Source organism: Theobroma umbraticum, unplaced genomic scaffold (assembly GCF_002168275.2).
Source record: "Theobroma umbraticum cultivar Fairchild unplaced genomic scaffold, ASM216827v3 scaffold_44.0, whole genome shotgun sequence".
Classification (NCBI taxonomy): Eukaryota; Viridiplantae; Streptophyta; class Magnoliopsida; order Malvales; family Malvaceae; genus Theobroma; species Theobroma umbraticum.
In genome coordinates this window covers 3,393,541-3,410,647 of record NW_018397255.1, presented here as the reverse complement: position 1 = coordinate 3,410,647, position 17,107 = coordinate 3,393,541, and the positions used below count along the sequence as shown (strand labels likewise).

Below are 17,107 nucleotides of genomic sequence, written 5' to 3'. Positions count from 1 at the left end.
GCTTCAATGCCAGCAGCTGGTAAATCACAAAATAACTAAACTATCAGGCACACCTTCAGTTCTTCCTAGTCTTTACAAATTGGTTTTTGGTGTTCCCTCTTGATACAATACCATTTTCCTTGTGTCTAACAATTCACCTACTTTATGCTTCCTCAATTTGTCATTTTGTCGTTCAATTCGTATCGCGCAGATCCCTTCATCCTTTATCTGTACTTCTTCAGAGTTAATGCTTGAGAATGAAAATAGTGAAGGGAAAGAATCTCATCTGTTACTACATATTTAAAAGAGATGGCATTTCTTGCTGTTTCTATGCTGAGTAGATTATCTCGAAATCTTGTGATCCTAGTTCCTTTCTAACTTGTGGAACATGTGTACTTAGTTCTGTATGATCTCTCAATTATCAGTAGGTGGTTAAATTGGTGGCATACTTTTAGGTTTGCTTGTCAAGTAGGGCTGAAATTTCAGTAGGATATATTATCCTTTGTTTGACTTTCTCTGTTATTATCATCAGGCAGGAAGATTCTGTTTTTTCTTTTATTTATGTGAGAAATTCAGATCAAAGATCATTGCTGCCAAGATTTATATGATTTGAGAAGAGATAAGTATTAGTAGAATTGAGGACATGTGGTGGAAATGAAGATTATTTTGGTGTATGATGAAAAGATCAAAAAGGATAGTGCTACAAACAGGTTTCCATTAATGTGATGCCTGTCTATCTTTTGGCCTTGCAACAGTGTAAGCAAAAGATAATATCCTACAACAGGATTCCTAAAAAGAGACAAATTGGTTAATAGAAGAGGGAAAGAGCCAACTATAATCGCGTCTACAATCAGAAAATGTGATGTTTTGAGCTGAAGGACTGAAAGAAGGGAAGAAAACAGGAAATTAGACGTGTTATTCACTGTCAAGTAACTTGATGTACTTCTTGGTTTTGTGACTCTGAAGACTTTTGTACAATCATGTTTACTAAGAAGAGTGATGTTGTTCCTCACTAATTGTCATTGACGTTAACCAAGTTAATGAACTTAAAAGGACTTTGCCCAAGTTGTTGAATGTATTCCCATATTGAACACTTTAAAATATCCTTCTATCCCTAACATTGGAGGCATAATTTCAGAACTTCTCTGTTTTTTTTTCTTGGTCATTGTCTCACCATTTATGCTTATATATTCATCTATACAATCACTATGATTTTTTGAGTTTCCTCAATGTTCTGCTGGTCAATTAAATGGCTTATGCAGTGTATAATGATGGTAAACTGTGTATGGATATCATTCCTGTCACAATGTGTCTACAATTTTGACATCCAGTCAGGTCATATTCCAATCATGTAACCCTTTTCCCCCCTTGATTTTGTTTTCGTTTTCTATTCTTTAGAGAGGGGGGGGAGGGTTTTCTTCCTCACTTCTGTATTTTCATTGTCAAATGTAGATTTTTTTAATCATTGGACTAGTAGAGCTGAAACCTTAAGTTCAGAGCCACAGAGTCCTCTTCCTGTATATAAAAAAAGTCTGGGGAAAGAAAGTTCTAGGTTTCCCCTGGTAGTTGCATCATGGGAATAAGATATTGGAACTAGGTTCGTATTCTTGCTTTACAAGTTCAAGAATCTTAAGTTACCAAAATTCACGAAATACAAGTACTTAAACTATAGATGGATGTGAAAATCGGCATCTTCTTTTTGGAAAATGTGTCTGATTTAAGCGTGCATAATTTAACATGACGTGCTTGTTTCGATTGCCTCTAAAACAGGGGAGATAGAACTAAGAAGCGACCGAAAGTGTCTCGAAAACTATTCTTCACGGGAATGAGCTTGACATGCCTATGTTTTTATGCAGAAAATTGAAAACGAAGGTAAAGAGAAACGAGAATGGCAATTACTAGCATAATAATGGTAATAATTACTAGCACTAAATTGCCGATGAGAGATTCTTCTGTTTCATCTAGATTGCGTGGCTATGAGCTTAGGAAGTACATATAATTTTCAGAGAAAGGCATTGATGTTAAGCGCTTTAAACAGATGCTTATATTATTCCCTTCGTTTTCTTATCAAGTCCTTATCCACACTGCTACTCATATTTTGTTACATTTTTTTTTTTTGCAAATTGAGTTTTATCTATTGGAAGCGCCACTCGCATAAAAAGCTACGAATTCGAGGCTTAAAATAATTTGAAATTAGACTCTATGGTTATTAATAACCAATATAGGATTAATTAATTAATTAATGAGACTAAGTTTGAATTATATGATTACTCATTTTAATGGAATTGAAACACTCAATGACTTCTTGTCATGGCATGGCCGCAGTTTCTTTTGGCATATGTGAAATTCAAAGACAGACCACACAGTCTTATGCTTCCTTCCTAGATTTGGCTTATTTTTGCATAGGTCTACTTCGGCTGCGGCTACACTGTACCAGCATATTTTATCTTTAATTATTATTAATTGACCGTCTTCGTCATATTAAGGTGATTTTATTTTTGAGATACACGAACAAGTCTTAAGTTGAAAATATTTTTAAGAAAAGTCTAGTACGTCCACGTTAGTTTGACCTGGGTCTGAAAAATTTTGAAAAGCCCATTGTTGGTGTTGGTTTTCAAAGTGAAAAAGAAAGGAATTGAAAAGAAGGTTGAAGTTCAAACCTAAGTTGCTAATGACATTTTCTTAGTGAGATTGAAACTTGGAAAGGTCAGTGGATAATCCTCTCTACTCTATAGCACGTGATATAACAAAATAGTAGCTCCTTCTATATATTTATATAAAACAACATAGAGCAATGAACCAAACCTAGCCTCTGGATCAGAAACGAAATAAATGGGGGTCATGGGCCACTTACCGCGACTCTAGGCCATATGTTTTAGGTGTAACTTTTTTGTTTAAGGTATTGGGTCCCTAACCTTGTCCCAACCACATTTGTTAAAGATGTTTGAGGTCAATATGATGTTAAATTTTAAGATAAATATTTTAATTTAAAATAAATAATATAATTTTTTATCATTTTGCTGATAAAAGGAAAATGGTTATGAAAAATTAGGTTGAAAGTATTACGTTGAAAGAAATTTCTTCTACAGATTCCTAGATTTCCCAATTTTTTTCCTTGTAATAATTTGTACCTAAAAGTATCAAAAGTTTTAGTTGAATGGGTAGGCATATATAAACACCCAACGGCTTCCGTGGACTGAAAGGTTGAATTCGCGGCAGCCTGGAAATCAACTCTTAATAGGAGTCTTTCTCAATGGCCTAAATGATTATAGGCCAATGGCTGGCTTCAAACTAGAGAGAGAGAGAGAGAGAAGAAAAATGTCTTAAATGATTGACCAATCATTTCAGCCCAAAGTCTTTGTATTTAAGAGATGTTTCAGCAGTCTCTTTCAGGGCGTGTGCATGCCTGCCTCCCTGCACGTGTAATTACCAGGGTACATTAAATGAGCTTTAGGTAATTCACATCCAGGTATGATGATGAGGAGAAAATCATTGATCTTTTACATGAAGTATAAAACTATGTGCATAATAACAATTAATAGACATAACCAATTTGTATATTATTAACATACATTGTCATTTTTATTATTTTCTTTCTATCCTTTCCGATTTTTAAATATTTAGCACGATCTTAATAATAATTAAAAAATGTTTAAGTACGACTTTCCTTGAACAATTATTCAATTAAATTCATAAAAAGCTAGCATACAATGGATGAATCAAAATTTTTCAATAAAGTACACCTTTGTGTGATTCAGTAGCAAAGTTGCCAAGGAGATGATTGATTTTTTTTTTTCTGTTGTGACCTTGACATTCTAATACTAGAAGTTTCTGTTCACTTAATTTGGTGTAGAAAGCTGTCATCTTGAGATTACCTGATTTGATGCCATTCCATAAAACTGTGACGGTGTCAAAGCCCCTATCTCTCCTATCATTATCCCATCAAATCTCTTAGAAAAACCTATCCGATAAGATCAAATTAATCCTCTTTATGATTTTGCATTGGAAATAGATTAATTATGTAGAAAAAAACTTGTCAAAGATAAAATATATATGTGCTTTACATATGAAAGACCTAATATTTGGTAATTCTATAAAATGACAACTCCTAATTAGTAGTCTAAACCAAAATAAAGTGATGGTGTTTGCACAAGTCACACGGCGTTCAATTAAGTACATTAATTAGTTAGCAAAACTAACCATAATAATTAATAAAGAGCAGTGCACTTAATTTGGCAAATTAACCTTTGAGGCTACGAATAAGCTAGCAACATTGCCATGAACTGATGGACAAGACAGAAACTGAACTTAAACAATGGATGACAGGGCAAAAGCTTATTGTCGGTTGTTTATTACATAAACAAATAAAGCATGATTACAACAGAACACGGTTGTTTAGACCATGTAACTAATCAGAGGGTGGTTAAGGTATGCACATCATGATAATGGCAATATAGTTACAACATAATTATCCTTCATTTCCTTCAAAATAAATGGTGGCTATCTTTTCTTATCCATTAGCATGTGGGTGCCCATTCTCATGTCGACGTTTAAAGAGAAAATAACATAAAGGGAGAAAGACATTGGGCAATGCAACAAGGCAAGCAAGCATTCACATCAAACTACAGATCATAATATTGCAGAAGCCATGAGGTTCTGCCATTATTTTCTTGTTGGACAATGCCAGTCTCCTCGCGCTTCCCCAGCATAGCCCACAAATTATGGCTTTTGATAATCAGATTTTTTAAAAAATAAATGCTTTTAGAGTTATTATTTATTATATTCATACTATTTAAGAGAAATCGAACAATCAAAAGTTAGATAAAAGAACATTACTCTTATAAATAATTAGTATTTTTTCATAAAAAAACCTCTTTAAATTATGTTAAAAAATTTCATCAACGAGACAGTCAATAGTTCTATATGTAGAAGTATTATTATATATCAAGTTTAAATCCATAAAGTTCATACAACCATGCATCACCACCATTCAAAAATGTAACGTACTTGGCCGATTTTGACACAATACCTGTTCAAATTGTCTTTTCAAGAATAAAAATACCTGTTCAAATTTTATCAATACACGTAGATTTGTATAATGCCATCCACTCGTGCAATTGTTCTAGTGTCTGGACCCCCGTTACCTAATTTTATCTGTATCTTCTTAAATGTTAATATTGGCATTCTTCATATGAAAACTACACTACGTTAGAGAGAGACAAACAAGACCTTTTCAAACTATTTCTACATAAGAAAAACGACCGGATCAGGGCAAAAGGAGCCATTCTCAATTCAAATTCACTAGTTAATTTGTTAAATTTGATTGATATTAACGTTTATAACACGAAAGTATACCATCTTCAAGATATTTCGATGATTAAAACTTGAGATCTTAATATAAAGATTTCAAAGTACCTAGAGATCAAAATAAAAGAAGAAGCAAAGTTTATAAATTCGGAAATAACTATTTTATTTTATAAAATATGAAATTATATATATAATTATTTTTTTGATAAAATATGATTAACTTATGATTGTGATTATCAACTAGTACTAAATCCCATAAGGATGGAAAAGATTGAAAAATAATTTATATGCTTATAATAAATAGATTAGAATGAAGGTCAAGGGCATTTCCAGCTAGCTACTTTTTACTTGAATCTCTTAATTATGACAAACTTTTTTTGTGTGTTATCATTATCAGAAAGGTCCAAATTGTGATAACGAAAAGGGAAGATGAGAACCTTAATTGCCATATTCTGCCTGTAAGATTCCTCTTATTGTTGTTGCTTTGTCAAATCCAGCATGCTCAATTACCGGCAAGAAACAAATACATTAAACCTTCTGTCCATTGAAGGTCTTAATTTCGAAATAATTGAGCCAGTATTTGCATAATCCAGTGATAGTTATATACATATATATATATATATATATATATATATATGTATGTATGTATATGCAGATCCATTGAATTATTGGAGCAGAACTGGAGAAAGCAAATCTGCATTATTTCGATTTGCCATTAATAAGACTGACCTTGGTTGTGAGTTTGACGAAGAAAAGATAATGGCATTGTAGTGTGGAAGAACTATATGATATTTTAATGCATCATATGGTTATTGTCTTTATATTCGTGTGTATTTTTTTCATCTTATTTTACTTCATAAGGTATTTCTTGAAGGTTTAATTAGGCTTATAATTTACAAATTTATAACCTTTTACATAGCTTTATTAATAAAAAAAGAACCCTCTTTATACAAGAGAAAAAATAATCTAATATCAATTACCTTGATTTTCAAACCATACCTAGCTTTGTTTTTAAATTTAGAGAGGTTGAGTTATTTTTTAAAGCATATTTATATATTAATTGAAGGCAAAATCACGTAAATGTCAAATTGAATCTATTGTCGTACTTAAACCGAGTGAAAACTCTCATCTACATTAAGAGGTTAGGTTATTTTAAGAAATATAGTATTACTTAAAAGTAATAAAAGACAGGTGTAATTATTATGAATTTTACATCAGGAAGAGATGAGGTGGGTATTGAACGTATAATATGAGTCTTCCACCACTTATTAAGCATGTTTTTTAAAATTGAAAATGTGAATCTATAATTTATAGACTTATTTAAACTCTATTTTTAAAGTTTAAAGCTATACAATATTAGGTTCAAGTTTTGATGCTCAATAACATAGTAGGACAACAAAATGCATCCTTTTTTAAAAAAAATTATAAACAAGGAAGCTACCTAGCTTTAATTAGAAACCTCATTTCAAAGAACTAGTTCCTCTTTTAAGTTTTAATCAGTGACGTACAGCCAGAAAATTAATTCCATCACCGTATCCATTTTTTTTTTAATTTAAGGAAGCAAAAGGAGCCCAAATTTATTGCACAAACAGTAATTATTTTAACCATAAAACCGTGTAACAGTTGCAACAGATCTTAAAATTAAGTTAATTTTCTCATAAAGATATATGGGTACTATAAATACAACTGTTCTCCCCACTTCTCTTTCTCTTTCTTTACTTGCAAAAGTCAGAGACAATTTTGTTTTTAATTTTATCTACTAGCACAAGCATTTTTAACTACTCATTATGAGGAAATTTATTACTTAATTATTTCAACTAAAAGTTTAAGATGTACTTATGCGCAGATGTATTTATAACATATAGCACTAGAGTACTCAGACTTGAAATCTTTACACTAACTTCAAATTTGGTAATTTAGTTGATATGATTGGTAAATGGAAATAATAGTTTAAATAGCCAAAAAGAAAACTTGAGTTTAAATATTCTATTTATCCAATTGATGAATTGTTTAAAGTTAAAAAAGTCATATTGTGATTTTTAAATATTTAAAAAAATTGAAAGTACAAATGGGTAATTGTGTGGTAGCCCCAGTTGAAAATTATTGGCAGATATGAATGCTATGATGGGCAAAATTTCAATACCAACGGCAGTCCACATTTATTATCTTCCTAATCCTGATTAGGAAATTGGCAGATTCCTTTTATTTATATTTCTTATTTGATTGTAAATAGAAAGAGAAAAAAAATCAGAAGATTATTCCATTTTAATTTTACGTGGAGAGATAAAAATCGAAAAATGGGAAAAGAAAAGTAAAAGGAAATCTGCAGACAACACTAACGGATAAGAGAAAACTAGTATACAAAGATTCTCCAGCATGCTGGAAAAGAATAAAATAACATTAAATAAAACCAAGATTTTCACATGTTGTAGGAAATCTTGCTTTGCCGTCATATGTGGCCCAAAATATCCCCACCAACATCTTATACACTAAAAATATATAAAAACATATATATACTAACTGATTTCTTTTCTCCTCTCTTTTTTTCTTTGGATAAGGAAATTACTTCCTTTATTATTCTTATAAATTTTTCACATATAATCATTTAAAGAAGAAGGAACATCACTACTGTTATTTTTATTACTTCATTAATAAACTTCATCAATCGCTTTAATTAAACATTAACTAAATACGCTAATCTCGTTTTAAGAAGTGTGATTGTTAACTAAGCTTTCCAACCTTTCCGACGTGCACGTCGAGAGAGGTACCCGCTACACATAGACCACGGTCATCATTCCAAGGCCTTTTGCCAATCATTACCTTCCACGTGGAAGCTAAGGTCCGCAGTTTGAGCTCTGAAATCAGCAAAAAAATGATGGGTTGAGGTCACCACCACGTGGCAGACAACGTTTGGTCAGTCCCAGGATTGTTCGATTTCAATAATGCAAGGAGAGAAAGAATGATCTCTGTCTTATGGTCTTCAGTTCCTCAAGGCTTTCACTGTCTGTTTTTAAGTTTAAATTGGCCGCAGTCGGTCAGGTTCCCCTCAGTCTGATGTAAAACATTTCTGTCTCTGTCCCAAGAACTACAGTAGTATATTTCTACAATTACAGGGCAAGTGAAGATTATTTGTAATAGTAATTGGTTGGTATTCAATCGGCCACGTGTCCAAAACTAAATGTTGTTATGAAATCCCAATGCCAAAAGATTATTTCAATCAGTTGCATCTCCGACTCGTGCTTTAGAAGCTAGCAATTAAGAGCAAAACCAGTCCAGGCCCTGCCCAGACTCTAAGATGAGACCCCAGAAATTGGTGGTGGGGCCTGAACCGGGCGGATCCGGACAACCGGCCGTTCCATATCAATCGCAATCTCTCGGCTGTCTACAGATATATCAGAGAAGGATGATTGGATGAGAATGGCTACAGCATTAAGTCCGAGAGGCGATTTGACCAAAATTTTTAGGCAGAGCTTGGTAGCGAAAGTGCTTGTCTGGACTTTGTTAGGTTCAAGCCGAATCAGTTTCATGGATGGAAATATCATGACTCCATGAAAGGCTTATACTTCTCAATTACATGGAAACATGAATAAACTAATCGATAAGTAATCACCTTTTCCTTTTCTATACCTTAAAACCATACGAAAGGTGATGTTATATGGCAATGATATCGAATGAGTCAGGATGTTAGGCACTTTTAACTTTGCGTTTAAAAATTGTTAGGAGAAAAGAATATGGTGACGCTACATTTTCATGATGTTGCGTATATTGATCATGACTTCTCACGAGGAAGAAAGCTAATAATGTGGACATAACTTAATTTGGTTTGGAATGAAAACAAAAAGGATTGAGATGCAGGAAAAATTAGAGAGCTAGAAGTATAAGTTAGGATGACGACCAGGCTCCCGAAGCAAAATAAAAACAGTTGGGTAGGGCCTAATGACGGCTTGCCATTAGCTGGATAGAAAGCTAAGCTGTGATGGCTCTTTCCATTTGAATGCAGCAGTCCACATCAAACCTCTCTCTTTTAATCTCCCACCTATATATACACTAGACTCCCATATCATCGCCAAGCCAAAACGTAATAATAATTCTCTCTCATCTTTCTTTTCTTTTTTTCTCAACATATGACCATGGCTTTAAGGAATGTTTCTCTTTTGCTTTTCTCTTGCATTCTTGCAATTTCCCTCTCTGTTTCGGGGCGACCAGCCACTTTTCTTGAAGATTTTCGAATCACTTGGTCTGATTCCCACATTAGGCAAATCGATGGAGGGAGGGCCATCCAACTTGTTCTAGACCAAAACTCAGGTTACACTTTTCGTGGGGTCACTTATTATTTTTTAAGTAAAAATTTTATGTATATAAAACTTAAAATTGGATAATCATGATTAACTAATTTTTGTTGTTCTTTTTTTTTATTTTCAGGCTGTGGATTTGCTTCCAAAAGACAGTATTTGTTCGGACGTGTCAGCATGAAGATCAAGCTCGTCCCTGGTGACTCCGCCGGAACAGTCACCGCCTTTTATGTATATATGCTATATAATCTTCAATACTTAACTCTCTTTTCAAACACCGGAAATCAGTTCTCTAAGAGTGCTGAGTTTCAAGCTTCTAAATAGGTTTTCCTTTTAATTTGGATTGCAGATGAATTCTGATACAGATGATGTAAGAGATGAGCTAGATTTCGAGTTCCTGGGAAATCGTAGCGGGCAGCCTTATACTGTCCAGACCAATATATACGCTCATGGAAAGGGTGACAGGGAACAAAGGGTTAACCTTTGGTTTGATCCTGCTGTAGATTTCCATACCTACACAATTATGTGGAACCATCATCATATTGTGTAAGTTCAGTATAGCTATCGAAACAAGAAACATAGCCGACACTTGTATGGTAATGCAATGAGAGGAGGAAAGAAAGAGAGAGAGAGAGAGAGAGAGAGAGAGAGAGGGAGATATCTATCATATCAGTAAAAGTTATATCAGCTTTTTTATCAGACACTATAAAGTCAAGCATGACTAATTGGGGTGACTTTAATTAATGATACAAGTATTTAGCAGTGCTAAATTGACCCATGGTTTTTATTAATGGGCTGTTAAAATTTGGTTGATGTTTACAGGTTTTACGTTGATGGCGTGCCAATCAGAGTTTACAAGAACAATGAAGCTAGAAATATCGCCTACCCCAAGTTCCAGCCTATGGGGGTGTATTCAACACTTTGGGAAGCTGATGATTGGGCAACAAGGGGTGGCCTGGAGAAAATTGATTGGAGCAAAGCTCCTTTCTTAGCTTACTACAAGGACTTTGACATTGAAGGATGCCCAGTGCCAGGGCCAGCGAACTGTGCCTCGAACCCTAGTAACTGGTGGGAGGGCACTGCTTATCAAACCCTCAGTGCCGAGGAAGCGAGACGATACAGGTGGGTTCGTATGAACCACATGATCTACGATTACTGCACCGACAAGTCCCGCTACCCAGTGACCCCGCCGGAGTGCATGGCCGGCATCTAAAATTAATCCTATCCCAAAGTTCCATCCCATATCAACTGTCCAGAATATTTAATATACATACGTTTCATGTCATACTTACGTATATGCCTCCCTTTGTACAATATATAGTTAAGAGCCATGCAAAAAATTGGGGTTATAAAGGGGAATAAGTTATTCTTGTGTGCATATTATTGTGAGGTGAGAGATGGGATTCCTGTAATGGGCAAAGTCAATTTATCATTGTAGACATCTATTTGTCTGTATTTGGCGCATGGCATTTTGTGCCAAAAAAAATGCCTTTGCCAAAACGATTGCTTATTAATTTAAACTTTTATCTTCTTACATTGTTGTAGCATCAGTTCTCATTTCTCATGCCCAAGGCCAAAATCTTTGGCTTCCTTGAAAAAGAAGAGAATGGTTGGTCCATTTTATGGGTTCTTGACAACGACACAAAAAACAAAATAGATTTATTGGAACGAAATGACACAATACAGGCAGGAAATTCAATAGTGCTTCAATATTTGCTTTTAATTGATCTTTGAATGGTCCCCCTTTTTGATGTATTGTTTTGCTCTTGAATGCTTGGCCAGTATTTGATCCATTTGGTCCTTGAAATTCCATCAATTAGGCTCTTGATTAAGCATGTGCACCACATTCACGGTCCCAGATGAAGGTTTAGTCTTCGGTTCATCGATCTCGTCCATATTATGAGAGGTCGAAATTAGGTTACGCCATACTTGAAAGAGCTAAACAAAAGGTGTAGCTGCTGATTAAATTTTGCATCAATTAGAAAGAAAATGAAAACTGAGTGCCGCTGGCCTAGTTTTAGAGTATGAAATGTGTCTGGGTCGAGATATGCAAATTGCATGCTCACTTAAATTTGATAGTTTTAAATGCTTGTATATGGGTAAAGAAGAGAACGAAAATGGGGTAGAGAAGAGGACGATTTGGATTCAATCCTGTTTGATCATTCAATCCACAAGGACCTGTAATTCATGTGAGCTGCTAACATACTCAAATAAATGAACAACATCGGGAGAACCGTCTATCTTCATTTTAGGTGTATTTACTAGTATTTACAGTCCAAGGCCCCAACAGGCGTAAATCACGATACGACCCCAATCGGCTGCCATTAAAACTAGAGAGCAGGGACCACGCTGTGAAGCGGTAGCCAGCTGCAATATCTTCTGCAACTTGATTCCATTTAATCATATTTTAACACGCCTTCCAACAGATCAAGTGCAGAGATGGAAGTTGGTTCACTCAATTCCCATAAAAGAATCCCCAGTGTGAACAAGTCGGTTGAACTCTTGATTAGGGTGCTTAAGTTTGGACTGAGTTCTGTCACGCAGCCAGTATGTAGGAAAAATGCTTAATGTTTCAATTAAAAAGTTCATCTGACTTTGGCAACAAAATGTTGGAATAGGACATACAACGTCAAAGAAATGAATCAATTGGCAGCAAAAGATCGACATTTTAGGATGGACAACCAATCAAATGAAAAAGGTTTTAATCAAAGTCACTAGGGCCTAAGATAAGGCCAAGACAAAATATAATGAAGGAAAGCCACAAGTCGTTGTTGTTCATAAGTCACCGTAAATGCAACAGTACAAGTGGGCACAACCCTACATTGGATACTGTAACAATCTTAGTTTAAAGGTTATGATTTCAGCAAAATGGAAATGAAATTTCAATAACTTATTCATGGAGAAAAAGGCTTCAATCATTCCAATTTTATAGTGTATGACATCAGAAGTTTTGCTGCTTTGCGTTAAGAAATTCCATACACCTCCAAGGTTGGCAGGATGAGTCAGCTTGGATAATGAAAGTCTCTAATTCTTTGTTGTATTAGTCTTGACTGCAACTGGCTCTGAACAGTACGGACAATTCCCAAACAGAACATTGAATGACCTGCAACACAAGCATTCACAACCATAAATCAAGCAACCAAGTTGCCAACGAAAAATAAGAGAAACCCCATTGTAAATATGATATGTTATGAGATGAAAAAGACCCTTAGTGCTAGTTTAGCCTTTCAATACCATGGAATATCACTTTCCACTAATATTTTCTCATAAAGTAATTGCAGAAAATTTCGCACATAAAACTTTTAAGATAGTTGGACAATTACGTGGGAACTTGTTTGAGTGTTGGGAAGGGGAAAAACATTACATGGATCTGCTTAACAGCTCAATCAAAAGTGGGGAATGCAAAAGCAATGAGGCATATTCAAAGCCAATCTGATTTACAATGTATGAAAGGACGGTACCTGGAATCATATAACTGACAGAGCCATTTGTAAAATCACAGAAAAAAAAATGCAAAAATTCTCTGTCATCAACTTATAAAACCTTAACACCATTCAACCTAATGGGTGACAAAGCTCCCATAATTTTTTGTACAATATTTTGGACAATGTATTTGTGCATTTAAAAGCTTGGTAAAACGTGGCAGATGCATCCAAATCCCAGAAAACATCCACAATACATATTCGATATTGCCCCTTCAACTTTCATGTAGGTCCCTTCTGAGTAGAGTTGCACTAGAGAACCTAATCGAAACTGAAGAAAATGAGATCAGTCATGGTGGTTCCCACCCCTTCACAAGGGAACTAAGCGTACTAGATCAATAAGACATAAACAAGGACATGAACAAGGATGAAGTGACCCAATTTGTTAGCATGATTGGTCATTCAGCAGACTGGTAGCCCATGCCAGAGGCAGGAAATGCCACAAGCAATCAATTTACAACTGATCACAACACACAGCGCATAGGAACTAAAGTTATACTCTGGCATGAACTAGATTAAAAGACACAAGCACACTAAGAGCTCAACATACTGCCTTGTTGTCGTGATAGATCGCAACCAGTCCACTAAGCACATGCTGTGGAAAGCCTTACTGCAATTGTTATTTTCACAAGTATAATCAGTTCCACTTCCACTTTTAGGTACAAGCTCATCACCTACATGAACATAACAAAGTTAATGGCATGCTTATAAACAATGGTAAACAAACATCTAAAGCATGTAAAGCATTACCAATAGGGAGATATTGAGCATAACAGATTCCACATTCAACTAGAAGATTGTTCTCCTCTTTGTCAGGGGGCCTTGGCAGTTGGGTCTCCAGAAGACACTCAATATTTTCTGTAAAGGGTTTATTACTCATCCTACACAATTAATCAGACTATATAAATATAATAAGTATATCACATAAAATACACTTTTACCAAAAAGTAACTTCCACATAACAGGTTCAAGAATTCTACAATTACAACCCCTTAGAGAGACAGAAGAGAGAAGGACTAGCTCTTTTTTCCTTAAAACATAAGAAATAAAAATTACTAAAATGGAGTGAAACTTATCCCCAGTCAAACCACAATTTTATAGCTTCCATCCTTTAAATATGAAATTAAATGGAAGCCTTCAAGAATCTAATTAAGCTATACTTCATCACTAGAGAAGGAATTAACATACTGCATGCAGAAAATTTAGCAGCTATATCTGTAATTTTTCCCCTCTGCTAACCATACCTTCACTTAACAAGTGCAAAAGTTAAAAATACTTGCTAAAATCCAGGATGAGACGCAAGGTCATACCATTTATTGCTATTTCTTTTCCATATCTTTCTCAAGGAGTTCACAATAGTACCTGAACCCATAAAACGACACCTACCACAACTTAAAAATTCAGTACTCATACACAAAAAGAAACTCCTAGCAGCTTTCAATGTAATTTCATATGAACTCTTACTCTGGTAATGATCTAGGGTCATTGATATTAATGCACAACATGACGAAGCAATCATTTCCTGAGAAGCAAATAATTAAACATGCGTAAAGTTGTTTAATAATAACAGGGGACAAGAACAAAGTAATATACTTAAGATGATGCTTGATCAAGTAATGGCTCACCTACGTGAATTTGACGACAAGACATGGCACGAGATGCCTGCTTTGACTCAACAACCCATAGAGACCTGTCAATCTCGTCCAAAGTAGACCAGAATCCTTGAAGCTTCTCCAGATGCTGGATACAGAAGGAAAACTCCTAAGTACTACCAAATACTAAAATAGGCCATCGCACCAAAAAGTGATTTGAAGCAAAATGGAACTGTGTGGCATTCAGAAATGTTAAAACAAATACCTCCTGAAATTGTTGCACCAAGTTTTTCAATCTTGAGTTCATTGACCATTTTAAATTGAAGATATAGGGTACATCCTGACGACAGAATAAAGTAAATATAAATATATTATTTCTCATAAAAAAAGAACAGAGTAAATATAAGGTCTTCATCGGAAGCATTAGGACCAAAAAGATAGGAGACAAACCGCTGAAACCATTGGTGGAACTCTAGGATAGGCTTTATCCAACTGAATTTCCATGATATGCACTCTTCCCTTCTTATCTCTAGCACCAAAATGTACAACTATAAGCAACTAGTAATAAATAGGATATGAACATGAAACACAAAAGGAGAGTAAGACCAAGTTTACAATATTGATACTGACAAATATATTGAAGTTCAAACAATGGGAATATGTTGACAAGTATACAGAGATATATGGTGTATCGAGGATTTTATAACGCCAATATCAATTATTAATCAATTTTGAGAATATATATTCAAGTCTTCAATATATTAAAGATATAGCAACAGATGTGTCAAAAAAATTAAAGATATAGATACAGATATAGCGACTGATGTGTCAAAAATATATTAAAGATATAAAGATACATGGTTATAACATTGATAACAATGACAGATTAAAAAACAGCTAGCAATTGATATTGCAAAAATGATTCAAGACATCCACAACCTGGAGACCAACCCTGGCAATTGAACTAGCACTTGCCTACAAGAGCTATAGTCAATGATCACTCAGCACTCCCCTGATCTCAAATTCAGGAAAAAAATGCACTCATCTAATTTTAGGTAAACTGAAAATACAATTTAGGCTCCCTTACTCTCACAAGGTAAATTACATCCTTCGACACGTAATTCAAACTGTTTCCAACAATTGCACCCTGAAGCACTAATTATCCACTTAAAGTGAAGAAAATCACAGAACAAATTGCAAAGTTTAACATCAACCCCACCGGTCAGTCTGTCTCTTATTTATTTGACATGATTATTGCCAGACAATACACTTAGAAAATAACCTGAAAAACCAAAAGTTGTTTCCTTCCTTTAGGAAAATGATATTAAGTTGATAGTGATTACAATCAAAAGTTCCTTACAAAACACGAAAGCTAAGGAAAGTTAGATCTCCGTCCAATCTCACCAAATGCTCCCATCCAACCTCTTCTACCTGTTTAAATAAATTAACATCAAGGAATTTCAAACACAACCCATATAAGAATAAGTTAAAAAAAGAAATTTTTAAGTGACCTCTGAGTAAACTGTGCGGTAAAATGAGGACGACTTAGCCAACTCTCTGCATCTAGCCTGTTCATTAACTTCCTGTAAGCAAAATAGAGCACATAAACTTGAAGCACAAATTTTGGCAAAAAAAATTTTTTCAAAAAAAATCTAGTTTTAATTACCAACCAAGACACCAATGATTTTATTTCTACATTGTGTTTGTTAAATAATAAAACATAAATACCACAGGGTATAAGACCCCAAATTCGTTCAGACATTTTGACAAACAATTCGTCAGAAATTGTGAAGACGGAGTAATACACCCGGAAACGCAAAAATGTGAAAGATAATGAAATTACCATTGTACCCTTTTCTCTAGGGAATCAGAAAGAAGGGAAACGCTGCGTTGTTGTTTCGCTAAGGTGCTGTTACGGTGACGAGGACTTCAACAGTGTTGCCAGCGGCGGTTTCAGGCGGTTCTGCTATGCCTCTATCGCACCCATTTGATTCTGTTTGGTTTGAGCGGGAAAGAATTAGTACAATTTTCTTCAGAACGCTGCGTTTCGCTGTTTTCTTTTTCTTTTTCTTTTTATTTTAGATTTAAACTCAATTTTATTTTTATATTATTAAAGGAAAAAAAATTTGAATCTTACTCTTTAAATAAGAGATCATACACAAAATAATTAGTTAAATACTCGGATGCAGATTTAAACTCAATTTAGTTGTTGGTTATTTTTATTATTTTATTAATTCTTGTTTTCTGCTCCACAAAAAGTATAGTAAAGTAAATAGCAATAAGTATAAACTCAATTTAATGTACATTTATTTGAAATAATTAAGTTTAAATTGCTGGTATTACATTTAAATCATTTTTATTTTATTTATTTATTTTGAATAATTATTTTGTTTATATTGATGCTATATTAATACACACAAACGGAATGTTATTCAAAGAACCAAAAAAAAAAAAA

At 34.3% G+C, this 17,107-nt stretch overlaps 2 protein-coding genes across 3 annotated transcripts; one reads left to right on the top strand and one right to left on the bottom strand.

Moving 5' to 3' along the window:
* The first annotated feature begins 9,345 nt into the window (after positions 1-9,345).
* XTH6 (xyloglucan endotransglucosylase/hydrolase 6) lies at positions 9,346-11,112 on the top strand. Its single transcript, XM_021418982.2, has 4 exons — positions 9,346-9,591; positions 9,709-9,809; positions 9,928-10,124; positions 10,401-11,112. The coding sequence occupies exons 1-4, from the start codon at positions 9,411-9,413 to the stop codon at positions 10,789-10,791; spliced, it is 870 nt and encodes a 289-aa protein (XP_021274657.1). The 5' UTR covers positions 9,346-9,410; the 3' UTR covers positions 10,792-11,112.
* Positions 11,113-12,252: 1,140 nt separating this feature from the next.
* On the bottom strand, positions 12,253-16,629 carry LOC110409388 (zinc ion binding protein). 2 transcript variants are annotated; one of them, XM_021418714.1, is made up of 11 exons: positions 16,496-16,629; positions 16,164-16,235; positions 16,013-16,083; positions 15,103-15,181; positions 14,918-14,992; positions 14,686-14,800; positions 14,525-14,582; positions 14,371-14,442; positions 13,811-13,941; positions 13,611-13,734; positions 12,253-12,681 (listed from the first exon to the last, which is right to left on the bottom strand). In XM_021418714.1, the coding sequence occupies exons 1-11, from the start codon at positions 16,496-16,498 to the stop codon at positions 12,603-12,605; spliced, it is 879 nt and encodes a 292-aa protein (XP_021274389.1). In that variant the 5' UTR covers positions 16,499-16,629; the 3' UTR covers positions 12,253-12,602. The 2 variants fall into 2 exon arrangements, with proteins under 2 accessions (XP_021274389.1, XP_021274390.1); XM_021418715.1 differs by having other exon boundaries at positions 14,371-14,422; positions 14,690-14,800.
* Positions 16,630-17,107: the final 478 nt, after the last annotated feature.